The sequence below is a fragment of the Amphiprion ocellaris genome, chromosome 11 (assembly GCF_022539595.1).
Source record: "Amphiprion ocellaris isolate individual 3 ecotype Okinawa chromosome 11, ASM2253959v1, whole genome shotgun sequence".
Lineage (NCBI taxonomy): Eukaryota > Metazoa > Chordata > Actinopteri > Pomacentridae > Amphiprion > Amphiprion ocellaris.
In genome coordinates, this window is record NC_072776.1 from 7908059 (window position 1) to 7934302 (window position 26244).

The 26244-nt window shown below is 38.5% G+C and overlaps 4 protein-coding genes across 5 annotated transcripts; all 4 read left to right on the top strand.

Moving 5' to 3' along the window:
• The first annotated feature begins 1365 nt into the window (after nt 1-1365).
• On the top strand, nt 1366-7341 carry cldn10b (claudin 10b). 2 transcript variants are annotated; one of them, XM_023272435.3, is made up of 5 exons: nt 1366-1742; nt 6175-6336; nt 6412-6493; nt 6586-6690; nt 6813-7341. In XM_023272435.3, exons 1-5 carry the CDS (start codon nt 1529-1531, stop codon nt 6967-6969), a joined length of 720 nt encoding a protein of 239 aa, XP_023128203.1. In that variant the 5' UTR covers nt 1366-1528; the 3' UTR covers nt 6970-7341. The 2 variants fall into 2 exon arrangements, with proteins under 2 accessions (XP_023128203.1, XP_023128202.1); XM_023272434.3 differs by lacking the exon at nt 1366-1742 and adding an exon at nt 4943-5498.
• A 141-nt stretch (nt 7342-7482) lies between these two features.
• On the top strand, nt 7483-10245 carry LOC111569967 (claudin-10). Its single transcript, XM_023272443.3, has 5 exons — nt 7483-8181; nt 9122-9283; nt 9377-9464; nt 9608-9715; nt 9797-10245. Exons 1-5 carry the CDS (start codon nt 7950-7952, stop codon nt 9990-9992), a joined length of 786 nt encoding a protein of 261 aa, XP_023128211.1. The 5' UTR covers nt 7483-7949; the 3' UTR covers nt 9993-10245.
• A 395-nt stretch (nt 10246-10640) lies between these two features.
• Nucleotides 10641-12514, top strand: LOC111569962 (claudin-10-like). The gene is made up of 5 exons (XM_023272437.3): nt 10641-10986; nt 11080-11241; nt 11327-11408; nt 11520-11627; nt 11737-12514. The coding sequence occupies exons 1-5, from the start codon at nt 10755-10757 to the stop codon at nt 11927-11929; spliced, it is 777 nt and encodes a 258-aa protein (XP_023128205.2). The 5' UTR covers nt 10641-10754; the 3' UTR covers nt 11930-12514.
• Nucleotides 12515-13434: 920 nt separating this feature from the next.
• dnajc3a (DnaJ (Hsp40) homolog, subfamily C, member 3a) lies at nt 13435-26129 on the top strand. The gene is made up of 12 exons (XM_023272425.3): nt 13435-13654; nt 14173-14283; nt 14383-14507; nt 14753-14827; nt 16654-16806; nt 16927-17108; nt 17920-18039; nt 18548-18653; nt 18752-18872; nt 24337-24469; nt 24866-25014; nt 25578-26129. Exons 1-12 carry the CDS (start codon nt 13573-13575, stop codon nt 25730-25732), a joined length of 1512 nt encoding a protein of 503 aa, XP_023128193.2. The 5' UTR covers nt 13435-13572; the 3' UTR covers nt 25733-26129.
• Nucleotides 26130-26244: the final 115 nt, after the last annotated feature.

The window sequence follows — 26244 nt, forward strand, 5'->3', positions numbered from 1 at the left end:
TCTAAAATGAGCAGCCTGTTTAGAAGACAATATGTTTACAGATATTCTCACCTGAGTTTCTTCCTTGTGGCAGCCATCTTTTCCTGGAGTTTAAACAGAGCACATGCCTCCAAAGCAGCTCTTTTATTGGTTCCCTGAGTAGGAGGGGTCTCAAATATGATTGGCCAGTTTAAACTGAGTGGCACGCCCCTGCTAAATGTTTGTGTGTACTGAGAAGAAAATGAATAATGGTTTAGTCACTAATAACTGTTGAATGAAAGTTGTGTTAATGTCTTTTCTCTTGCCATTTTTGCTTCTTTTTCCTCCTTTTGGAAATCTCCTGTTTGTTTAAATATATTTAATATTCAGCTGAATTCTAGGTTATATGGGAAAGAGTGATACATGTCTGTATAAGAGAGAGTATAGTGACACCTACAGGTGAATTCTTTTCCCAACCTGGCAGAAAAACTGTTTTCATTCTATCTCAAATAAAGTATAACCTAAAAGACAGCCAAGAAGCCCCTTTTAAAACTTTTGCATTTGAATGATTTTCCTGTTTCTAAATTATGGCTAATAATTACAGACAACCCACCTGCACTGTTTTAATAGTTCTCCAAAAAAAAATTCAACATTCTACCAGAGATTTCAGCCAAAAAACACTTTACACACACATTATATATTGTTAGTGTTTTTCCAATTTTGTAGTTTTAAAATTACTTTTAAAAAGAATACAAAAGGTCAACAGTCCTTGTTTGGTTGTTCTTTCTGAGAGGGTTAGTTTCTGCAATGATTAAAAGTAGAGAAAGACGACAAAGGGTCATCAATAGACAAACTTTAGTGCTGTTGCAAAGGAAAAACATATTCTGAATTGTTCATAAATATGACTACGCATTCATTAAAAGAGTAGTTTATTGGTTGCATCAAGTCATAAGGTTAACACCATCATTATTTCTGTTCAGTATGCTCACCTGCAAGATTATCTGCAAGCATGAAATGTTTTGACAGTTTTAAACTCTATTAATAAATCAGATGATCGGTATCAATGAGTATTAAAAGTCCCCTTGCTCTTCATTTTCTCTTTTTGATTAAAACGGACCCTTTTCTTGAAAAACAACACACATGCTCACATATGAGCTGGCAATCATTAGTCATTCACTTGCTAAATATTGTGTGCAGAAATAGATGAGCCAGTAACTGGACTTTGTCACATTGTGTCCTGTTTTTAGGATTACTCATTACTCCTTTATTATTTTTTATGTTAATGTAATACTTGACATTATTTTTAGACCAAAACATGGACGCACAAAGGGAGCATTTCCCATCCTCTCTTTCAAAATGTAATATCTAACTGCCAGCTCATGCTTCCTTTACTCTTTCACTCTCAGACACCTGTGTCCATCCCTCACCACCAGATACGCATGCAAGATGTCTTGCCTGTTAATCATCTCAGTGAAACACATGTCCACAGTGTAATTTGCTAGCCTGAGGAGGTTTTATTTCTTCTTTCTTGATTTTGGCAAAAGACTGTAAATATATCTTAAACCGCCAAATGTCAGGCTTGCAGATTGTGGCTTTTCTCAGTGGCGTGGCTGGGCTGGGGGCCACTATCGGTGCCACAGTGTCCAATGAGTGGAGGGCCACCAGCCGGGCATCCTCAGTCATCACAGCAACCTGGGTGCTCCAGGGTCTGTGGAACAACTGTGCTGGAAATGCCATTGGAGCTTTGCACTGCAGACCACATCATACTATCTTTCAGCTCGCAGGTAAGCTCAGAGCGCCACTGGTTCGACTCATAAAGGTTCTCAGTAATGTCACTCTTCTGCATGATGCGTACGATTCTGTTAGCAACTGTCATAGTTAAAGCCTGAGTAAATTATGATAGCCCATCTCGTGTGTTATAAATTTAGGGTGAGGTATCGTGTGTCCACAGTCGAGGTGTTTTTGAAGATGTTTCTGGAGTGTGGTCACACAGTGTAAACTGTTCATCACCACAACAACTGTGTTACATTGGGTTCAGAACTATGTTTTGGCAGGTGCATCAAACTGTTGTCAAAATTCTTTCAAAACTCAAATTGTGGAGAGTAAATTCAGTTTAATCTTCACCAATAATTGGAGGTTATTGGACAGTGAAATACTAGTATTATGTAAATTTGTGAGGCAAAGAAATGTAAATCTCAGAGGAAGTAAAGCCTGATGGGGTATTTGCGGTTTGTGGGTAAAAGTTGGCCTTTGTTTTAAAAATTGGTGCGATCGCTCATGTTGCCAAGAGTCTCTTTGTTATTCGCACATACAGTGTGTAGCAATGTCTTTTCATTAACATAAAAACATTCCAGTTATACCCCTTGTGTTACAATTATCTTTAATCATGATCATTGCTGATATAACTGACTTGTGACCTTGTGTCTGATGTGTGGTTTCAATAAAACTTGTGGATGGCTACTGAAAAAAAATAGATAAATAATCAAAGCATTTGATAATATTTATTTCCATTGCAGATTATGGTTGATGTGTTAACTGGGGCAAATGTGTAATCTTTTGATGGAAATGTCAAACTGAAGCTGTTCCTACTGGTGGTAAAAACATTATGGACCAGTAGGACAGAAAAGTATCCAAGCAAAAATATTAAATTATGACACTTTTTGACATGTATTTGCAGCATTTATTTAATATTGAATGAATTCAGTTGCTATTTAACTATAATATTATTATACTGCTTTCCATTTAATGAAAACATGTCAGGCCAGTGAGGTGTTCAATGACAATGGGAGGATAAAGTACACAAAAATTACTCTCAAATCAAAGCTCTCTGTTACTTTCTCATACTTATTTCGTCATATCAGTTAAAATTTGTATGGACAAGTTTGAGTAAATAATGTATTTTAGTGATTTTTTTGAAGTTAAAAACAACCGCTGCAGCAAACAAACTAATAAATTTGCCTTTCTTGGTTGCAATATGAGCTAAAGCAGAGTATTTCCACTGCTAGGCTTAAATGCTATTTTCATTAAATGCTGATTCAAAAATACAAAATATATATTCTACAAAAAATGCAATACTAATCAGAGGTTTGGACTCACCTACTTATTCAAGATGACTACCTCATGAAGCTAGTTAAATTATAGCCAATAGTGTGCAAAGGTGTCATCATGGCAAACAGTGGTGACTCTGAGGATTCTAAAGGAAAACAGGTTCTGGTTTGTTTAGCACTTTTTTGTTTACTACATAAATCTATATGTGCTATTTCATGGTTTTGTTGTTGTTGTCCTATGAAATAGCAAAAACAAGGGAAAAACTTATTATCAAATGTCATTACTTCTGACAGCTTTTGACTGGTTTGACTGCAGCTTTGGTGATTTTGACCAAAGATCTCAACTGTAACATCATATGTCCATCAACTGTGGCTTATCCAGATGTTTCCTTGCATACTTTGCATTAGCTTTTGTGATAAGGTCACAGTTAGGTATTCTTTAATGGTGCTGTAACTCTCCTGTGAAAGCAAAATTTTCCTGCAGCTGCTTTAAAGTGATATTGGGGTTTTGCTTTGCTTTTCTGCCCTGCAAACATACAGTTTTATTTGAAAGTTTTCTTGGTTCTGCAGATCTTGTCTTGACTTCCACAGTTTCCCTGAAATGCTGTAGTTAATGACATTTTAGACAGCCTTAATCAAGAGCTGGAAGCCCTTTGATATTGCCTTTCCCTCTTTTGTCAGTATCAGTTAGCTTTACTTTCAGATCCTCAGGCAGCTACTTGGAGAAGTCTATGATTGTTGAACTTTATCACTCAGTTTATTCAGAACTTTATCAGCTCTGGAGCTGTCATCAGGTGAAAACTCCTAATTGCATTTCTTAACTTGCCTGGTGACTCAATTAAGAAATAATGAAAAAATAATGAAGTTATGAGTCTCAAATTTTTTGCACATAACAGTTTCATTTCTATTTTTAATGTCGGTTTGTGGAAGAGTTGTATCTATTATCTCTTCTTCAAAAATCTGCATTTACACTTCACCCAGGATGCCCAGCTTATTGTATGGAAGCCTATCCTGTAATAATTATCTAAACAACATGGTGTTTTGACGGTCTCAGCTCCATCTAACGGTGGCAGAAACTTTATCTAGCCCACAGCCACCAGATGGGGCTCTAATTCACATTATAACAGGCTTTATGAATTCCATGCTGGATGTGAATCCCTTTCCTTTGTCAGTGACATCCAGATCATCTACTTATTCATACCTCTCCAAACACTCTGTCTGTTTCTCCTGTTTGATAAGACGTCACAGTGTGTGCCATACTGTTAATAAGTCATCTGAGTCCTGCTATTTTAAGACTATGAGGAAGTTACAGCACCTCTGTTGTGTATTAATCATAGGTGTCAGTGCAAGGTGACAGACAGAAGGTGATATTTATCTTCTCTCAAATGTCTGTTTTCTTCTCTCAAGGCAGCTTCATAGACTTAGAGATAAAATCCAGAGATAGGATTTAAACAGACGTGAGGCGGGAGAGGAAATAATAGTGTAGTCACCAACAAAATAAATGCTACTTTTGTGAGACTTGCAGGGTTCATTTTATATTTTTTTAAAATATTATATTTTTATATTTAGTTTACTGTGCAGACAATTTTTAATTCATTTTGAGCCTATATTTGAACTATATGCCAATAACATACATTAGAAAAATTATACTGTCTTGACTAGAATGATGATAAAAGACAAAAAAATACGTTAATAATTTAACCTCATTCAGAGTGAATACTATGTGTTTGATCCATAAGGGGATTTGCTTTTAGCTCAGTAAAACTTTTAGTGCAAAAGTATTCCTTTTAATGCTGTATTTTCACACTATGATACTACAACTTTTACTTGTTAATGAAATTATGTGAATACTAGAGATGATGCTCACCACAAACCACATAAAATCCATACACTTACTCATGAGCTGCGCTTGTGCATCGCTGCAAAGCTTTAATTTTAAACATCTGTAATGACACAGCACCTTCCTACATCCAGAACCTTCAACTGTCATCAGTGCCACTGAGTCACAGTGACGTGTACAACGCGAGGGAGGTGGAAAACGCTATTTTAGACCATTGGTCACCTGTTGATGTTTAGGCCCAAACTCCTCCCTGCAGAATATAACAGTCCACAACACATTAACTATCAATCACAGCCTATCCATTGAACCTACTCGGGCAGAGCCTAGCTACATTTTTAACAAGTCTCACCAGCCGGGAAACCATCAATCAATTTCAGGTCCCACCAGTTTAATTACCAGCTTTGGCAGTGTGGAGTTAGTCTTCTCTGGCAGAATGAGCGGCATGATCCAGGAGATTTTAGCTTTCATTTTAACTACCTCGGGTTGGGTGCTGGTGTCTTCCACCTTGCCGACGGACTACTGGAAGGTGTCTTCGCTTGATGGGACAGTCATTACCACAGCTACTTACTGGTCCAATCTGTGGAAGACTTGTGTCACTGATTCAACAGGAGTCTCCAACTGCAAAGACTTTCCCTCGATGCTGGCTCTGGATGGTCAGCTCTTTTTTTGTTCTCGTCAGATGATCTACCTTTGTGGTTGTCTCTTGATTTTTTTTTAAAGGCTTTGTTTAATCAGGTCAACTTGATTTGTGTGAGTGTGTTTAATTTCCTGCTCTTGAGCATGTAGTAACATCTCAAGAAGGTCTAAATGTTCTGTTGACCCGCTTTTCTATTCATTCTTCCTTACGGTCCTGGTGTCTCAAAGTAGTTAAACTCCTTTTCTGTACATATTTTGTTGGAAAATTCAAGTTGAAGCTCATTGTAACCCTCGACTGACAGACACCCTAAAGCAAGTCTCTAAGGAACAACTCATTTACCTCCAAATATGTCAATGTTTAGCTCTCGTTCTTGGAGCTTGAAAGCTATTAAGGAGATTTACTGGGATCCTCAGGCAATGTTGACCATGGCTGACTAGTTACAGGGGTTAACTTCCAAGGTAATATTTGCCTCAAAAATCACACCTCAATGACATGTTTCATACCAACACAGTCACCTCAGTACCACAAAGAGTCTAAAAATCACTCAGGGTTACTCGTGACAAATTGTGTTACTTGCTTTTTGTGTAAAGCGGTCACAAGGTCAACAACTCATTGACCTTGCGAGGTACAGATGTAGAAAAACCTGCCAAAAACTCAACCCATATAGGCTGACCTTTATTTTATGTTTGCAGGTTACATCCAAGCTTGTAGAGGACTGATGATTGCGGCCGTCTGTCTGGGGTTTTTTGGTTCTGTATTTTCTCTTGTGGGAATGAAATGCACCAAAATCGGAGGGACTGACAAGAACAAAGCCAGGATCACGTGCTTTGCTGGTGTAGATTTCATTCTTAGTGGTAGGTATAAATGAACTACTGTTTTTGTTGTAATAGCATTTTTTTAAAGCATGTACTATTTTCTTGTTTTTTCAGGTCTCTGCTCACTGTCAGCGTGCTCCCTCTACGCACACCGGATAACATCAGAGTTTTTTGACCCGATGTTTGTGGCACAAAAGTGAGAAGCACGTTTGGCTTATGAAATTATTTATTGTGACTCCACTGACTTAAAAATGTTACCATTGAGTGCTGTTATGTTTTTTTCTGTAGGTATGAGCTGGGAGCTGCTCTGTTTATCGGCTGGGCAGGTTCTGTTCTCTGCATTCTGGGAGGCTGCATGCTTTGCTTCTCAATTGCAGATTCTTGTACAAAAAGGTCAGTGTGAGTACCACATACTATGTTTACATTATAGGCCAACCCACTGTGTGAATCCCTGTAGCTGAGTCTTATTAGAGTCTGACTTGCGAAGACGAATCTGTGTTCTTCCCTCTTTACAGCAACAGTCAGGTGAGCTATATTTACAAAGGTGCTGCCTCACATTCTCGTATCTCCTCCTACCCGAGAGGGCAGGCGAAGTCTGTAAACCAGAGGCCGCCTCCAGACTACAGCAGCTCCTCCAGGATCCAGCACTTTGATAAGAATGCATATGTGTGAGGGGAGTGAATGCAAAACTCTTTCATCGGGCTATAAAAGATGCACAGTATACCAAGTATAAAAGATACAGCGCACACAGTATGGTGGTTTCTGTCCAACAACAGAATTTACAGATAATGATTTGTAGCTTGCCTGGGACTAACGTTTCTTCCAGGGGCATAGATTTAAAGTTTTCTCATACAGTTTACTCTGAACTTGGGGGATTTAGATTTTCTATACAGGAGACAATTTCCTTAAATATTGAATGTTCATATAATGTAACAGCAAAATCAAAAACATTAGGTCCAAAGTGGGCCTTTCCAATGAAATGTTGCATCATTTTCTATTTTTTGTAGTTGTACGTGGTAATAAAATGCTTTATATTGTACAAGACATTGGCTTTGTTGGTTGTATATTTAACCCGTGCGTGTTGTTAATCTGTAATGACAACATTTAAAACTGTGTCAGGAGCTCATTTTATCTTGTTCAACATGACATAACCATTAACTACTTTTGTAATGTGCAAACTAGAAGAACATCATGTAAACGTAACAAAATGCGTAGCAGCAGTCACGCTTTTCTTAGTGTACAGGATTGCAAGAGTTCATACTAGTTCAAATGAATTAAAGTAAGTTGCAGGTGATTCTGTTTCGCGTTTTGCAAGATGATTAGACAGAATTTGTTTTTGTAAATATATTTTAAATGTATTTTTGCTGTGTACTAGTGGAAGTGAAAAGTGTGGCTAAGTGGACAGGTGGGAAAAGTGAAGCAGGAGGCACACTCCAGAAAGTTTACAGTAAACATCTAATTCAGCGCTCAAGAGCCCTCATCAACGCTCAAGGCACATGGCACAGACACACCGTCACCCTCTCCACCCTTTGCCATGAAACCAAAGATCCAGTAGAGTTGTGCTCACCAGTGGCTAAAAGTGTGAGCTGCCTGTTGGTTTTTTTTTTAACTCAACACAGCACACTGCAATAGTAACTTTTGTGATTTCTACAATGAAGAAACGTCTCATCCAAGTATTTGGCTTCTTGATCTCAACATTGGGATGGACGTTTGTGCTGTGCACCATGGCAATGGACTACTGGAGGATCACCCAGCTGGGAGGACAAGGAGGATCCTTCATCATCAAGGTGGCCTGGTACTGGTCCAACCTTTGGAAGGACTGTTTCACTGATTCCACAGCTGTCACCAACTGCAGAGACTTCCCAGTACTCTGGAGTGTCACCCGTATGTTGTATATATATCTCGACAATAACCTTTATATACCAGATAATATAATGTAATACAGGCCATGTTAGTCTCTAAGTTTGCACCAGTGCTTGAGGAGGGATTGTGTAACATCTGGATAAATAAACAGTGCATTTTTTGTGCTAGAAATACCAATGTTTAACTAACACTAAACTACACTTGTTTTACACTTAGACTAACAGTTTCTCTTGGCCTGGTCTGACCTGTAGCTTTTGGTTGCTTATATCACTTAACTTTGTGTATACTGCTATATAAAGGGCATTAGTATGTCAGTTAATTGTCTTTATGATTCTTTTTCAGTGTGTTAGTCTGTGTTTTAGCATATAGCATTAAGTCATTCATGTCACTTGTGACTACAGTTGCTGCTATTCAGACAAAAAACTCATTTTTAAGGTGGATGTACCAATAAAGTGAGGGGACACAGCAAAATGAGCACCTGATAATGTGATCCCATTAGATATCTATACAGTGTGTATTTTAAATAAATTGGCACAAGGTTTCATTTGTGCAAAAGATATCCTGGACTGACTGATAAATACCAACTTACAATCTCAAGAAAATGGCATACATAATGTCAAGGTGTTGTACCTTTCAACCGTCTCTTTTTTAATACATAGATATACTTTACATGCTATTGTTTGTCTGTAAAATGTATGTAGTTTGTCTAAAAAGCCGGAAAGATAACAGTAGCGCTAATTCAAAATCTTGCTCACAGTATCATAAAAACACTGAAGTAACTATGACAGTCTGTGCAAAGATTCACTACAGAGCTGTTTAGCAGGACTGCATTGATTTGAAAACACATTCACATTTCCTCTATCAATTTATTTTTTCAGTCTGAAAGAAATTTAACCCTGGAAACTGTTTTGCTTGCATTAATTATCCCATTAACATGTTAATATCTCGTTTTGTTACCCAGCTTACGTCCAGGGAGTGAGGGGATTGCTGATGTGCGGGTTAACGCTTGGATTTTTCGCTGCAATACTTTGCTTTCTTGGGATGGAGTGTACATATATTGGTGGAGCAGATAAAACCAAGGACAAAATGCTCCTTAGTGGAGCAGCGTTTCATTTTGCTGGTGGTGAGTACAGAACTCAAAGCACGTTTGTCTCTGTTGACGACAGAACTGTTTTGCCCTCATTTATTTCTTGGTTTCAATGAAACCTCTACACAGGCGTGTCAGATATTGCTGCCTACTGCTTATACATCAACAGGATTGCCAGAACCTCCTTTGCTCCCAGTGTACCAGCAGGAGTTTTACGGTACAAATTATTGCTCTGATCTGTATCACCATTTAGTTTAAACCGTACAAATGTTTTCCATAAATTTCTCAGAACAAAATGGTATCTGTGGACTGTATTTAAATTGTATCATGAACTTTTTCTTCCACTTTAACATGTTCCAGGTATGATTTAGGACCTCCCATATTTCTAGGATTGGTTGGAAGCTTTTTCATCCTGTTGGGGGCTGTGTTTTATGCTGTTACAGTCTGCAACGTAATCTGCCCTGAAAGGTATCTAAATCATTCATCTTCTCCTTTATTTCTGCACCGAGTGAGGTCATGCAACATCATTAATTCGTTAATGTTTTACAGCAAAGTGGTGGAAGTCTATGGAGGACGCACATACATGGCCCCTTTCTCCAGAGGAAGAACCCTGTACGCTGGATACTACGGACGCTCCGGGCAGTATGGAACTTATTACGGCTCGGGACGATCCAGCAACTCCAAGATCTCCAGGCTCTCTCAGACAACGCCAACAAAAACATCTGAAAGAGATGCATTTGTGTAGTCGCTCAAACCTCCCTTTTGCAATGGATTTAGCATCTCCAAAACTAATCATATCTCAGCTTGGTTTTTTTGTTTTGTGATTTTTTTTGTAAATATCCCATATAAAATGTAATGTCTTGTGTTTACTCTTCATATGTTAATTTTGCTCTGATTTAACCAAAGCATGTATTATAGTTAGAATGTCACTGAAATCTTTCTGATGATGACTTACTAGTTGATATATAATTATTAAAGCTTTGTACCTTTCAATGATATTATTGTGTCTTTCTCTGTTTGTCTGTGAATATGAAGAACTATTTAATTGCATAATCAACTTTATTTAGCACCATTATGTGTTGAATTTACACCTTTAACCCAAGAACATATCCATTTTTCGTCTGTGAAAATCATCACAGTATGGAAAAAATTAGCTGCATTGAAAACTATTTAAAATCATAATGAGCCTCCTTCCAGTTAGATCACGTTTGACTTTAGAGCAACACATGAAGTAAGAGCTAAATAGTACACAAAGATGAATCCTGGCAGACTCCTGGATACCAACAACAAACACACAAACCAAAGTGACCTTTACAAAACACATGAAACCTGGTCCAAGGCAAAACATGTGATGATGTACACAAACCGAGTGTGTCCTCTATGTGTGTGTCTGTGTGTGGTTTACCATCTGCATTCAGCAGCTGAGGAGGACGGAAACTCTGGAGTCCTACAGTTTGTGTTGAAGAGCCGGGATTTGTCACTTCTACGGTTGAACCTCAAGGCAAACATGGGTTACAGGACTGTGGTGATGTACATGGAGATCGGCTGCTTCGCGGTCTGTGTGTCCGGATGGATCCTCGTCTGTTCCACGATGCCGACGGAGATCTGGACCTGGTCTGAAGTAGACAGTATAGTCCTGACGACGTCCAACTACTTCTCCAACCTGTGGAAGGATTGTATATCTGATTCAACTGGAGTATCTGACTGCAAGGGGATTCCATCAATGCTTGCACTCAGCTGTAAGTAAACCCCAATTCAGCAAATAGCATATTCAATGTTGAACCTGCATCTTTCAGTGTTTGCTGTACATTGTTTTTGCTGCTTTTCAACAGGGGATATTCACATGTGCCGAGCTCTCATCATCATCTGTATCATCCTGTCTTTCTTTGGATCAATTCTGGTCTTAGTGGGGATGAAGTGCACTAAGATCGGAGGGACAGAATTAGCTAATGCTAGAGTTACCTTTGCTGGAGGGATGAACTACCTTATAGGAGGTAAGACTGGGAGTTCTTTGAAAGGAATCCCATTGCAATAGAACGTATGAATAACCTTTCAATAAATGTGTGCGCATCGTTTCAGGCATGTGCTCTATGGTTGCTTTCTCCTATTATGGAAACAAAATCAGATCAGAATTTCAAGATCCTACCTACAAAGAACAGAAGTAAGTATGAAGTATACAATAAATTTGCATTTTTATGGCATCTGCTTCCAAATCATCATTCTGTGAGGGAAGAACTGCACTTTCCTGAATTATTTTTGTATTTGTTGCCAGATTTGAAATAGGTGTTGGTGTTTTTATCGGCTGGGGAGGCTCTACCTTACTTGTTGTCGGAGGCCTTATTTACAGTATCTTTGCAGGGAGAGAAGGGTGTCACTCGAGGTAAAATGTTGCAGCTGTATCATTTTTTTTTCTCCAGTAATTCTAACATTTGTCCTCCTCTACCTACAGAAAAAACTAACTGTACATTTCTTGAATTGAAACCTCACAGCTCAAAGAGATATCCTCCCTACCCGTTCCCTGATGTCTACACAGCCGTTCCAACAAAAAAGAGCGTGGCGTCTCTGAGTCGCACAGAGATTAGCGGGAGCAGAAAATCGAGGGCCACCAGTGACAGCAGAGCGAGCACCGTCTCTGCCATCACCGACACCACCAGGACAACAACTACTAATGCATATGTGTGACTTATCGGCAACGGTGGAGGAGAATGTTTCTTGTGTTTTTGTCTTCTATGAAAAAATACCGGGTGGCTTTATTTTTTAGAGTAATTTCATATCATGTCCAACTTTGAGTTTTAACATTTGTCTTTGTAGCAGGCTGTCCTTATTTGCACTTGCCATCTAAGGTAACAAACAATAACACGATCAATACAAGGATCCTGAACCCAATAAACCTAAATGGAATTCAACCATTTTTAACTGTAATTAGCATGACAGTTTCAAACTGCTTTTCATAACTGCTTGAATTTCCAACTGTGATGTGTTAAAATATCCTGTGGGTCAAAATATAACTGCGGGACTTTTTGTAACATAGTTGACAGGTATCATAGTTGACATTTTTTGCTGTTTTCAGGCCTAAAATCAACATGGCCACCTATAACCAAACGCAACATGGCATTTCGAGAGAAAGATTCTTTGAACTACTATATATACAGTTGAGTAAAAATGAAATTGAAAGTTATTTATAAAGATATTGTAGTAAACCTGTTGACATGCCATGAATCCACACTTGACTCACACACTACTTTCTATTAAATAAGTCAGAAAGCCTTGGAGTCTTGCCAGTCTTTTCTTCAGGAGGAAGTGACATCACGTGGAGCAGGTCATGTGATCTGGAATTAACACACTTCCTTGAGAGGTGTTTTTGTAATGGCTAACTTAGTTGAAAGTGATTTCTCGGACACAGATACTATTTGTTATTTTTCATATAAAATTTGATATCTTGCCAAAAAAGAAAGTAAAAAAATACTCCCCAAATTTCTGAAAATTTACAAGACCTTCAGGAAGAAAATTCCAATAATTCTTTAAAAGTTGCCCTTAAAAGTTTTGTATTTTTTAAAAAAAAAAATAAAAACCTCCCAAATTTGGAAAGAAAATTATTGCGAATATTTTCAAAAAATGAGTAAAAATCTTTCAAAAAATCCTAAAAATATCTAAAATGATTACATATATACCAGTAAAACTTCCATTTTCTTTAAGAACATTCACAAAAAAAATCAACCAAAATCCATTTTTTGTTGTGTGAATGTTCTTAAGAAACATTTTTAAAATTTCTTTTTTTCCACAGAAAAATGTTCAAAGATTTCCCAAAAATGTTGAAAATGTGGACATTAGAAGTTTCACTGTGAAAATATATTTTCCCCCCACATTTTCAAACTTTAAAACAAGTCAATTTTGACCCACAGGACAACACGAGGGTTAAGGGGTTAAATCAAGTCTCCATAGACATATTTAATGATTTACAGTGTGGAAATTTAGTGTCTGACCTCACAAGCTGAGGTGACATTATATTTTACCCCGACAAGATAAGTACTACGAGTGCGCGCACACACACTTGCGCGCACACGCGGCCTGTTGTGCTGCCGTGGCTGCTCTCCGTTGATCCAGCACATGTGGGCGGAGCTTCCCAAACGATCCAGCCAATCACAGCCACACACGACCGGTCGGTTGGGTCCGTCGCTCCGCTGGGGCTCGGATCTGGACGAGCAATGCAGAGCAGCAGCCGACACATGGGACGGTGGAGAAAGAAGCGAAACACGAGTTAAAACCACCTCAGCCGGCGTCTGTGGGACACAACGAGAGAGGAGCTGTCAGATCCAAGTTCAACCATGGTTTCCATTGACCATGTAGCTCACAAAATCCTGACTTACATCCCATACGTTCTTGTTTTGATTGATATGAGATATGAAGGTAAGAAGTTGACTAGCTGTTCGTTACTATTGAAACTAATGAGAGCTACTAAGTGGCTAGTCGACGTTGCTGTTAAGCTGAACTTTGACCATAGTTCAGACAACCTGTTATGCATAAACTGACATTGTATCTCTAATGTCAGTGACACAACGTTAGCTTGCTAAATCGCTAGTAGTGTTGGCTAAGCTAGCTAATCAATCATCGAAGCAAACTTTTATTGGTTTAACCTGTTATTTAAAGTAGCTTAAGTGTTTGTTTGAGTCTGCATGTCATTAAAAAGTAACTGCTTCGTTGGTTATGTTAGCTAGTTGTTGTCTTTGATGTAAACTAACCCAAAGTTAACTTACGTACGTGTAATGTTAGCTACATGTCAAACTCATCTCTGTTGACGTTTCTGACGTGATTTACCTGCTGCCTTCTCCTGTTTGGTTAACGTAAACAACTTTAAAACAGCAGCAGTTTGTGATAATGTGTTCATGGCAGTGCTGGAATATGTCTGTATTGTGTGTTTTTTTCAGGGGTGAACTGTGGTAAGGATGGGAGTGTAGACAATCACATGGAAATGGGGAAGAAGCTCCTTGCTGCTGGACAGCTAGCTGATGCACTTTCTCATTTCCACGCTGCTGTGGGTGAGTAACAGACACAAAATAAAGTGTTTACCTGAGTTTTAACACAAGGAACCATAGATTAAGCCCTGCGTGGTTATATTTACTCTGTTATTCTGTCAGATGGAGATCCAAAGAACTACATGGCATACTACAGGAGAGCTACAGTGTTTCTGGCTATGGGAAAGTCAAAGTCTGCGCTGCCGGATTTAAGCAGAGTCATTGAACTCAAACCAGATTTCACATCTGTGAGTTGCTGTTCTTACAGTTGATCTAAAATGATTTATTGCAGCATGTCATACTGCTGACTGTAGCTTAGAATTGCACAAGAAATGCATCTACACAAATATATATGCGTATGCATGCTTTTCTAGTTCGTCTCAGCTGCAGGCACAACTGTGCTGGGAAAACGGTCAGTGCTGTCAGCTGTGTTGATAAGTTTGTATTTGCAATCATGCAAAACCACTTCTCAACTCGCTCTCTTTCTCAACAGGCTCGGCTTCAGAGAGGAAATCTTCTTTTAAAGCAGGGAAAGCTGGATGAAGCAGAGAGTGACTTCAAGAAGGTGGTAAGTATAGTAATATCCAGTTAAATTAAACTACAGCAACAAGACTAAGTCGGAGCAGACCTTTATGAGAGATTCAGGGTTCACCAGGAGGTGTCAGTGTTCATTTGTAGGCCAGTGTAGTCATAAAACTAAAGCATAAGGAGTGATCAATGTGATTTTAAATAAAGAAAATCATTTGAGTTGAAAGCTTAATTGTTGTTTAGCATATTTATGTTTTTCCGTGTATTGTGCCCATTTGTTTTTTTTTAGTCATCAACATGGAAAAGGCATTTGAGAAACATTTGTCCCCGAATGAAACTTTGTTTTCTTTCGCAAAGAGCGAAGAAATGTAAAGTGAGGCCTTGTAATTAACAGGACAAATGGATTTAACAAAACACAATGCTCCATAAGACCTCAGAGAACAGGAAAACCATCCATCCATAACCACTTACATGATCTAGATAAGGAAAGGCAGTTAACTCTCACTGGGACCTTCAAGCATTATTTTTACGTGCTCCATAAGGATTCAGACTCAAAGCCACTAATGCATTTTCCATTAGAATTACTATTTTACACAGAGGTTTCATACCAGCCCCAGAAGATCAAAATGCCTGTGTTATATCTGCAAATGACTCTTAGATCTCAGTGCACATGTCACATAGTGTCACAATGTGTAAAGGCATATGTCTGTGCTGCAGCTCATGGGCTTGTTTTGATCAGAATCAGCTTTAATGGCCAAGTATGTACACAACATACAAGGAATTTAGTTTCAGCTGTTGGTGTCACTCTAGGACTAAGGAAAGAGAATAATAAAAAACTATAGAAAGAAGAAAAGATAAAAATAATAGTAATAAAAATGAATATAACACAATATATACACAGATATTTACAAAGCTAGAAAGGAATATATAAACACAGTAGTGCAAAATGATAATTTCTGGAGTGATAATAGAGTCAAATGGCAGAGAATGCTGTTCTTAGTGCAAAAAGTAATGTACATATACATTGGTATATTGTACAGGTGTGGAGGAATGGCTCAGCTGTGTATAAGGATAATGGCAGTGAGGAAGAAAATGTAACACAAAGAAAATGTGTAATTTTTTGACTTGATTCTGCCTACGTTGCAGCTCAGTGATTAGTCCTGTATTTGAAACCCCAGGTGGTTAATCTGGAAGAGTGGAATGTGTTACAGACTGCTAAACCGTTTGATTAGTGCTTTTAAATAGCAGTGAAACGCTCACTTTTAAGGACTGTCTAAGACGTAGAAAGTCTTTTGAGATGCATTCAAGCAGCTACTTTCCTTCTGGAGGTCAGTAGGCATCTTGGCATCTGCAGTTTTATGTGGGCAACATGGGATGTGGCCAGGGTTGTACGCTGTCCTGCTGCTTCAGCAGTCCACAGCATTGACCTAACGTAATGCATGACATTTATGCATTACACTCCTCCCTGAGCTGAGCTAGCAGCAAACCCTTGTAGACTAGCTAGGTCTGTTTATAAGCGGTATGTCATTAGGTGAGATTGCTCTCGTGAATGTGATGACCTCTATGATGAGGATGATTATAATACAATAGCTTTAGGGAATGGCAAGCACCGCTGTGATAGGTACGCTTTTCAGGAGGCAGAAGTTGGCACAGAAAGCTTTTCAGAATTATAAGAGCTCATATGGGAATACAGACTGAATTAATTTTTTTAAGCTCTCAGCGTTTCAAACCTACTATCTACATTTCATATTCCATGTTCTGTCCTTCCTTCAACCTTGTTATTTTTTCTCTACCTCTTCTCCAGGTAGCCTTCTTTAATCATAACTTTGAGTGCTTGATGTAAAACCTGTGCTTGAAATCTTCCAGCTGAAGTCCAACCCCAGTGACAAAGAAGAGAAGGACGCCCAGAGCCAGCTGACAAAGTCGGATGAAATTCAGCGGCTGGTGGCTCAGTCACGCAGCAGCTTCAACAGCAAGGATTATATGACAGCTGCTGCCCAGCTTGACACTATCATTGAGGTAAGAGACGTACCTTGTCAGTATTACCCAAGTTGCCTGCAAGTATGACCTTGTCCAAGTTATCACCACTACAGAGCGTATATAGAGCAGTCTGTGAGTGATTTTATCCACCTGCTACAGACTTGCGTTTGGGATGTGACCTCTCGGGAGATGCGAGTAGAGTGTTTTATTCAAATGGGAGAGATGGGGAAGGCCATCAGTGACCTCAAAGCTGCATCCAAGTTAAAGAGCGACAACACCCAGGCTTTCTACAAGCTCAGCACCATCTACTATAATCTTGGAGACCATGAGATGTCCCTCAAGTAAGATCTACTTGCAGAATTCAGAATATCGGATTGTGACAAGTACCAGGATTGAAGAGTGTGTCTCTATGAGCAAACCTGCTAATTCTTAAGTGAATTGAAAAAGGCAAAATGACATATCTAATATATTACATATCAATTATTTTTGTAATTTGACTTAATAGAGTGTACGTTTAAATCTCTAATTCATGTCAGTGAATTCCTTATAATCATACTGCGAGTTGCTCTTAGGAAGGCACAAAATACCAGAATATGCAAATAAAATTCAATAGTCCTGTGGTAAAGAGCTCCTAAAAGTATTTCTTTGTGAACTTGATTTTAATTTAACTTTATTATTATTTTTGAGGTGATAACCAAGGTATTAAAGTTCTTCAGTTTTGGTGAAAATCATGGTTAAGAAATGTTTACCTACAACATTTTTAATATTTTCTGTTTCTTTTTGTATCTGTTTTTTTGTTGCCTTGAAATACCACCTCTTAAAACAATAATTTCTGATCCTTAGTAGCCAACATTTTGATTTTGTATTTAACTTACTTGCCTGTGTTGCTAACTTTCTAATTATGACTACGAAACCAACTGGATATTTGTTTACTGCAGTTCAAATTCTAAGCTTCAAAAATGACTCCACAGTTGAAATCACCAGTTTGTCCTTCACCAAATGTGTTTTCACTGCAAATCTGCTGTGTGTTTTTAAGGTATTCTAGTTGTGTTTTCCCACGATGTCTGCTAGGATTACAGTACAAACATCACGTAACAATGAAAATGAGCCCTTTTCACCCTTAGCATCTTCCTCTTCTCCTGTGATCTGCAGTGAGGTACGTGAGTGCCTGAAGCTGGATCCTGATCACAAGCAGTGTTTCAGCCATTACAAACAGGTCAAGAAGCTCAACAAGCAGATCCAGTCTGCAGAAGAACTCATCCAAGAGCAGAGGTGTGTATTAGTATACGTGTATGTCTGTCTTTGTGAGGATCAGTTTGAGTTTTAGATGTTGGGAGTGAAGAAATGTTGGATAAGTGAGAACTTTTTGGCCAGTCCTCACTTACTTAACCTCTATCAAAGGGCTGTTCGAGGGTTAATACATGGCGTTGTGCTTGAAATCAGGGATTTAGTTGTGGTGGTTTGGGTAAGGGGCAAGGTAAAGCATTACACTAGTGTAATTATTTGTCTGAATACTAGGGGTGGCATCAAGAGCAGAGTGACTGCTTTCTTATTCTGAAGCACTCCCACTTTCTGGTATTACAAACACACATGCCAGTGCCATGTTACTGTGAATGGATGTCACGTCATATTTGACATACACCAGATATCATATTGGCAAGAACAAACAGAGGAAATAACAGAGCGGTGTGATGTTTGTGGATGCAGTGATCCATGTTTTTCCAGTGTGACACTGTGTCACGATGTCATTCAAACACTGCAATGCTTCCTGCTCTTCCAGATATGAAGACGCAGTGAGCAAATACGAGGCAGTGATGAAGACTGAGCCCAATGTGCACCACTTCACGCTCCTTGCCAAGGAGAGAATGTGCCACGCGCTAGCACAGGTAAGACCCTTGACTGCTGCCACGGGATGCATTAAGTCACTCTGTGCTTTTATTAAAAAATGTATCCGACCATCATGTTTCCTTTGTGTTACGACCAGGGCCAGCAGGCTAGCAGAGCTATTAAAGTTTGTAGCGAAGTTCTCCAGTCAGACCCGGAGAACGTTAATGTGCTGAAGAACAGAGCTGAGGCCTACGTCCAAGAGGAGCAGTATGAAGAAGGTAAGCCTGTCAGATGGACAGTAGCTCTTTGTGTTTTCCAATTTAACTCTGGTAAAACTCCACACTTATACCTGTTAATGACATCCTGTGTAGCAGCTCTGCCTCATATGAAGCTTATAATGAAGACTTTCAGAGAGCTGGTGATTCAACTACTCAGTATGCCTATTACTTTGGCTGTAGATGCTGGTGTTTTGTTTTTTTTTTTTACCACTACCAGATCTTTTTTTCCTTTCATGTATGTGAATGGGGTTGGAAAGACATTAAAAACACCTTATTATAGTACAGTCCAGTTTAACACGACTGTATACTACAGTCTCAAATGAAAAGTAAAATATCGTAATGCTTCTCTTACAGTGTCAGTCAAAACTGAACATCAGTGTAAGTAAAGCTAGATTTCATTGCAGGGCTGTTATATTGGATTGTGTTGCATTTAATAGGTAGATCAATACATGACTGAGGGACTTTTGAAGTCCATAGGATATATCTTGCATACATTTTTATTAAAAGTAAAACAAATAATATTTTTTATATCAATTACGATCTTGTTGAGATAATCATGACAGATGTTTCTTTTTTGGCAATATATCATGTTTTATACGGAAAATAACAAATTCCATCTGTGTCTGAGAAATCACTTTCAACCAAGTTAGCCATTACAAAAACACCTCTCAAGGAAGTGTGTTAATTCCAAATCACATGATCTGCTCCACATGATGTCATTTCCTCCTGAAGAAAAGCCTGACAAGACTCCAAGGCTTTCTGAGTTATTTAATATAAAGTAGTGTGTGAGTCAAGTGTGGATATATCGCATGTTAACAGGTTTACTACAATATCTTTATAAATAACTTTCAATTTCAATTTTACTCAATTGTATAAATAATATTTAGAAGAATCTTTTTGTAAAAATACCATGTGGTGTTTGGTTATAGGCGGCCATGTTGATTTTAGTCCTAAAAAGAGCAAAAATGTCAACTATGTTACAAAAAGTCCCACAATTATATATTGACCCAGGTGTACCTAATAAAGTGGCAACACTCTAACCCTGCTCCACTAGAGGCAATACTACTGTAAGTGGTGTCATGGCAGGAGTCTAACACAAGGGGTCCTTGTAAGACTACACAGAATACAGATGGAAATAAAGTTGTCAAGCGTCAATGAAGCCTCATTTAAGCATCCTATTTCAAATCTGATCATTTTATGTCTGTTGCACCCTGCAAAAATAATATAGTTTAATTTAAATGTTTAAAAAATGCTTTGTTCTAACCAGAAGGGGTCACATCCATTTAAATTCTCTCATTTAACAGTCTTTATGTTCACCACTAAATCCCTTTTGATGATGAGTTTAAATAGGCAGTGATTCATATCGAAGTTGTTTAAATCACATAACTGCCACATTTTAAGCAAGAAAAAGACAAGCATCATCAACTGTTCATCGTAAATAGTATCAGATGTTGAGCACAGTGTTAGAAGTCTCCTGTGAGATCTAGACCTGCACGGCACTGCTAGCTGCATGCACAATTTCTTGTTTATCCAAACATAAAGCAAGTCTTCTATGGTAGTGCCACAATGTGCTCACATATGCTCTCAGCAGTTACTGTCTCCTTAAAGACTTCGCTGGCAGAGGGGGGTTCGGCTGAAACAAGACCCTCCAATGTCTGTTGTCAAATTGCAGAAATGATGGCAGATGGTGAAATCCCCAGGAATAGTATGTCTCCCACTCTTCATTTTACCTGTCACCTGATGTTCTCCTGCCACCGTGCAAACAACCAATGAATATTTTTGTCACAAGTCCTGCCTACATTTTTGTTTTTAACTGCCAGTTAATGTGTAATACTCTGAAATATAAAAATATGTAGCGCGAAATGAGCAAACCGTCCTACCAATCCCACTTGTTTGTATACAGACTAGCAATGCGACATCCAAACCGTGGGTGCTCGAAAATTGATGCTCTAGCTGCTCAGTGTATTACAATTTGAAACTTTTTAACATACACTTATCATGATGAGGGTTAGTCTGGTACCACAGAATCAAACACTGGGAAAAATGCATACAATTCATTAAACAAACTCAAAAATGTCATAAAACATCTTATGAATACCACAAATATAGGATCAAAAGGATGTTTGAAGAAGCATCATGCAGAGAAACAGGCCAAAGTTGTCTCAAGAAAACCTGTCAGAAAGTTGAGAATGTATCATTTCTAGACATTCGTGGCTTTAAGGGATAAAAGAGTGTAGAATCAGTGCAGATATTAGCAGATACACAATGCTGTGGTAACAAGGAGCATCTGAAACTGAAGTTTCTATTCATGTGCGCTGTAAAAATGAAAAAATAAAGTAATAACTCGTAAACAAGCAGTGTGGTGCACATGAGCGTAGACATTTTCTGTGATTATTTTTCAGGGCCCTGCTGCTAATAGTGACTTGGTAACCACGCTTCATTGCAAATGAAAAACCTTCCTACCTCATACCTGGCACTTCCAGATGGTTGTACAGGCAGTCAGCTCAAAAGAAAAGCTGTCACACCGTAGAGTACAGCTGCTGTTGATGAAAATGCTGTAAGACTCAGGAAGTCTGTCTTCCGTCCTGTTGGCGTTGTTGCCAAAATCTCTAAAGTTTTGACAATGAGGACAGAAATGGGGGGAGAAGGAACAGCATGAAACAGAAATGCCTGGCTGAATTTGAAGCAGCCATAATATCAATCACATGTTACACATCTAAGACCCCTAGAGCATCACAACTTGAGCAAAAAACAGTATTTTCTTTTGTGTAGAGATGTCCGATATTGGCTCTTTTGCCAATAACTGATATGGCGATATTGTCCAACTCTCAATTTCCGATTCCGATATCAAGCAATATGGATATATGTGGGCTATTTAACTAATTTTAGGTAACATCACATATCTCCTGTTGTGGAATTAACACATCATGCCTAATTTTGTTGTGATGCCCCATTGGATACATTCTCAAATGCAACTAGGCTTTCCAAAGAAAACTACTTCAACTTAAATCATGGAAAAAATGCCATATATATATATATATATATATATATATATATATATTTTTTTTTTTTTAAATTGTCTCAAACAACACTTCACACTCTCCCTCCCTCTGTGAGTCTATTACAATGTGGCAACTATACTGTACAATTTTGAAAGGCATTATTTTTATCAGTTTTAGTGATAGGGAAAAAAAATGATAACGATATTGACCAATATTACATTTTTATGCCAATATTTGTCCGATAATATTGGAGGTGGGATATTATCAGACATCTTATGTGCAATTTGATATTTCTAATAGTATAATAAAAGTGAAACAGACAAGCAAAACACAAATAAAAGTAGTTTCATCCACAAATTCCAGAATTAAAATCTCACAGATTACTTGCTTTGGACAATGTGCTGCTGAATTGTCAACACACCTCCTGTATTTTTCTGATTCGCTTTCGATTTTAGCAAGTTGCCAAACTGGCACAGATGAGTTTTGCAGCATCTGAAACAATCATTTTGTCAGTGCAGGGTAAAATTTTATGATGCCTTGTCAAACAAAGTTATCATGCAGACGCAAGGTGAAAAGCATTTCTGCTTATTTGTATCCACTTATGGTTAGTGTGACAGTAATGTTTTATGGTAATTTTGTCTCAGCTAACAACTCAGAGAAGTGTTTGATGTAAAAGTTGACACACATGAAGTGAAAGAAAGCAGCTATAAATGAAAAGAGAGATGGATTTTTTATTTTTATATATATATATATATATATATATATATATATATATTATTTTTGACCTTTATTTAACTAGGAAGTCCTTTAAGATTAAGGCCAAGACACAATTATAAAGTTACAAACATTTACAAAATCGAATATGACAAGAACCTGAACCACACTCTCCAGTTCCACATCTTTTGATCAGAGCTTTGAACTCTTCCACGGAGACATAATCATTAGGCTGCCGCATGTTCTGAAGGTTTTTCTGGGACCAGGGCACAAAATAGGAGAAGGCTGTTCTGCCAAGTTCAGAACAAATCCGTGGCACCCTGTCCAGCAGCCGTTTAGATGAGCGAGAATCATAACAAAGCTTTATGCAAATTTTTGTTCAGTTCTTATAATTGGCAAACAGCCATAACTTCATCTAATGTCCCCATCTATGGTGTACCAACAAAAAAACCCTTTATTCTAGATGACAAAATGAGTCCCTAACGTGTTATATTTAAGAAGAAAGAGAACACACACACACACACATCCAATTAAACCCACCATCAGTCCAGACAGGTCAGCCTTAAAGTAGCTCTAAAGTTGCAGGAGACGCTGGCTGAGCAGAGTCTGTGCATGTTGTCATTAACATGGCATGAACACGTTGGCGGGTGAAAATGCCAGACCTCATGTGGGCTTTTAAAGTGCCAGAGCACATGGGTGTTCAGTTCACGTCAGCACACCTCACAGGGTAAACAAGCCTCAAAGCACCTGAACGTGTGCACACAAACAGCCCGGAGCTGCAACATGATCCAAGGGGAGTTCGTCTCACCAAATAAGTAGCTGACTTCAGGAGCGAAGCTATGCATCAAGCATCTTCAGAGACATGATTATGGCGTGAGTGAAGTCATATCACATATGGCATGATTTCTGTTACAGTGATGGACACATGAAAAATACCAATAATTCTGCCAACAATATTCTCAGTTCCTTTCAGCTTTTTGAATGAGCGTTTGTTCTGCTGCAGAATCGATCAGCTCCCACTAGAATTATGCTTCAAATAGAAATAAATCACTTTCTTGGCCAGTAGATACATTTAAATCTGCACTATTCACACAGCATTAGAATTTATTCTTTCCATCTGTAGGGCTGCTGTTGTCACGTGTCACTCACACAGCTGCTTCAGAGTGACATAACCAGCAAAGAGTGAATTCATTAATAAAACTGTTGCGCTGATGCTCTTAGCCCTTAGTATTTCATACAAAAGCAGAAACCAGACATTGAGTGAGTCTATTTTACTGTTAAATTCACAATGGCAACAAAATCATTTGCATATCCATCCAGACTCAGCCCCAAACTTTGGCAAATACTTGTTCCATGATTGATTGCATTAGTAAAGACATCTGAAAATGGAGGGCATGGGATAATCGGGAAACTGGATATAGACTTGTCCCATAGCGATGCTGGTGTCGCAGCGGCTAAATTGAAGCTATTAAGGCACAGATTGAAAAATAATGCAATTATTGTTAGCTGATCCATGCGAATTCTTAGTGTCTTTTGCTGGGTTTAATCATCAAAGTGGAAGCTCTGATGCTTCACATTATGCCGTGACGAGGAAGGGTTCTGTGCTTTGCTCACAGTGGCTATTGCCGGGTAGGTGCTTAGCACAACAAGGTCTCCAACGTATGTCTGTATATGCTGTGCTTAACTTTCCATCAGTGGCTTTGAATGAGCACACGATACTCATTCTGTCCTGCATTCTTATTTTCCAGCTATTAAGGACTACGAGACTGCTGGAAAACACAGCGAGAATGACCGTCAGATCAAAGAAGGCCTGGAAAGAGCTCAGCGACTTCTCAAACAGTCTCAGAAAAGGGATTATTACAAGATCCTGGGAGTGAAGAGGTGGGCACCCATCGCGAGATTATGGAAATTTAGCTGGATATTTAATTGTCTGGGAGAAGTCAAGGGGGAACTACATCTAAAGGACTGAATCAGAAAGCAGTTCAGGTTGTGGTTTTACACATCACTGCTCAATTTAAAAAAAAAAAAAAAAAAAAACACTACTACACTTGAATATTACATAATTAATCTCGACTTCAAAAGCAGCACTGATCATTCAAGATGGAATACAAATTGACAGCGACAGTGGCATTCTGGGTTATATAACGTAATGGTTTATTCCATGTAACTTTGACACTTGGACGGGTATTTTTAGGTCCAGCTTATGTCGAAATAAGGAAAAAGAAGCTGTTCTTATCTGCAGCAAATGTGCTGATAATGCTCTCCCCACGGTCACAGAACTGCCCAGAAAAAGGAGATTATCAAAGCCTACAGGAAACTGGCACAACAGTGGCACCCGGACAACTTCCAGGATCCAGAGGAGAAGAAGAAGGCGGAGAAGAAGTTCATAGACATCGCTCAGGCTAAAGAGGTTCTCACTGATCCAGGTGAAGTATGTGCTCTGCGGAAAGTTGTTAGTGCCACTCACAGTAAATGTCAGCTTTCCGAGGAGCTGCAGTAAACAACTACTTATTATTTTGTCCAAGTACCTTCAGAGTGTCTTATGTTGGCGCTTTTTTTTTTTAAAATTCCAGCACGTTTTGTTCCGAAAAGTCTTTCAAAGCCATTATACGTTAAAAAAATAAAAATAAAAAAATCCAACATAGCCGTAATTCTGCTGTTGCACATCTTCCACAGTTAGTTTGGCGAGCCTCAATTTTTGCCTAATCTTTGCATTAACTGCTAAAATCAAACCAGACAGAAGAAAGCTTGTAATTGTTGTAATCCCCTTACTTATCAGCATAAATTAATCAAATTCAGTATTAACCAGTTGATCTCAAATGTTTGAGGATTCTTACGAATTCTACTAGAATTTATTAAACATTATGGTTCAATATTAGTAACCCCCTCCATTTTTGAGGCAACTGTCATTTCTAAGTCGTAGTAAAACTTCTGTTTCTCAAGTTCCTCGTAAAGTTGCTCTGTACTGACATATTGATATGTTTTCCAGACATGAGGACCAAGTTTGACCATGGTGAAGACCCCATGGACCCAGAGAGCCAGCAGGGTCACCATCATCACAACTTCCATGGAGGTTTCCATGGTTTCCAGGGTTTCAATCCTTTTGGCTCTGGGCCCTTTAACTTTAAATTCAACTTCAACTGAGGAGGCTTATTATCGAGCACAGATGGAGTGGATTTTTGTACTTTCCTCCCGTTTTAAAAGGGAGACCACTGGCAGAAGGAATGTCACTACACAAGTGTTATGGAGCAAATGGTGACTGTAACTCAGCGACTTCAACTAAAGATGCATCTTTGTTGTTAAATATTACACCTTTGAATTCCGATTGGGGAAGGTCTGTTGCTATGCTAACAAACGTCTGCCTTGTGTGAAACAGCTTTTATCTTTTAAGAGTAAGTTCATTCCGTCACATCATTTTCATGCATTGGACACTCTACAATTCTCATCCATTCGTAAGATTTAATTTGTACAAAGGTACAGAGCTATTTTTATATGAATGGAATTTTCTGTAACTGTAAATAAAGAGCTATTTATGTATTAAGCTGAGAGTTTGAAATGGTTTGGGTTAAAGAAGAGCATACAGTGTTGGAAAATACTTTCAAATACACTTTCTAGACCTTGAATCAGACATTAACTGACCACAACACAGAACAAGG

Coding starts and splice junctions, on each gene's coding strand:
- LOC111569967 (XM_023272443.3), top strand. CDS start 7,950: ATGAAGAAACGTCTCATCCAAGTATTTGGCTTCTTGATCTCAACATTG. Junction 8,182..9,121: donor AGTACTCTGGAGTGTCACCC/GTATGTTGTATA, acceptor TTTGTTACCCAG/CTTACGTCCAGGGAGTGAGG. Junction 9,716..9,796: donor AACGTAATCTGCCCTGAAAG/GTATCTAAATCA, acceptor AATGTTTTACAG/CAAAGTGGTGGAAGTCTATG.
- cldn10b (XM_023272434.3), top strand. CDS start 5,279: ATGAGCGGCATGATCCAGGAGATTTTAGCTTTCATTTTAACTACCTCG. Junction 6,337..6,411: donor TGTAGATTTCATTCTTAGTG/GTAGGTATAAAT, acceptor TTGTTTTTTCAG/GTCTCTGCTCACTGTCAGCG. Junction 6,494..6,585: donor CCGATGTTTGTGGCACAAAA/GTGAGAAGCACG, acceptor TTTTTTCTGTAG/GTATGAGCTGGGAGCTGCTC.
- dnajc3a (XM_023272425.3), top strand. CDS start 13,573: ATGGTTTCCATTGACCATGTAGCTCACAAAATCCTGACTTACATCCCA. Junction 14,284..14,382: donor TCATTTCCACGCTGCTGTGG/GTGAGTAACAGA, acceptor TTATTCTGTCAG/ATGGAGATCCAAAGAACTAC. Junction 14,828..16,653: donor AGAGTGACTTCAAGAAGGTG/GTAAGTATAGTA, acceptor GAAATCTTCCAG/CTGAAGTCCAACCCCAGTGA.
- LOC111569962 (XM_023272437.3), top strand. CDS start 10,755: ATGGGTTACAGGACTGTGGTGATGTACATGGAGATCGGCTGCTTCGCG. Junction 11,242..11,326: donor GATGAACTACCTTATAGGAG/GTAAGACTGGGA, acceptor GCATCGTTTCAG/GCATGTGCTCTATGGTTGCT. Junction 11,628..11,736: donor AGAGAAGGGTGTCACTCGAG/GTAAAATGTTGC, acceptor GAAACCTCACAG/CTCAAAGAGATATCCTCCCT.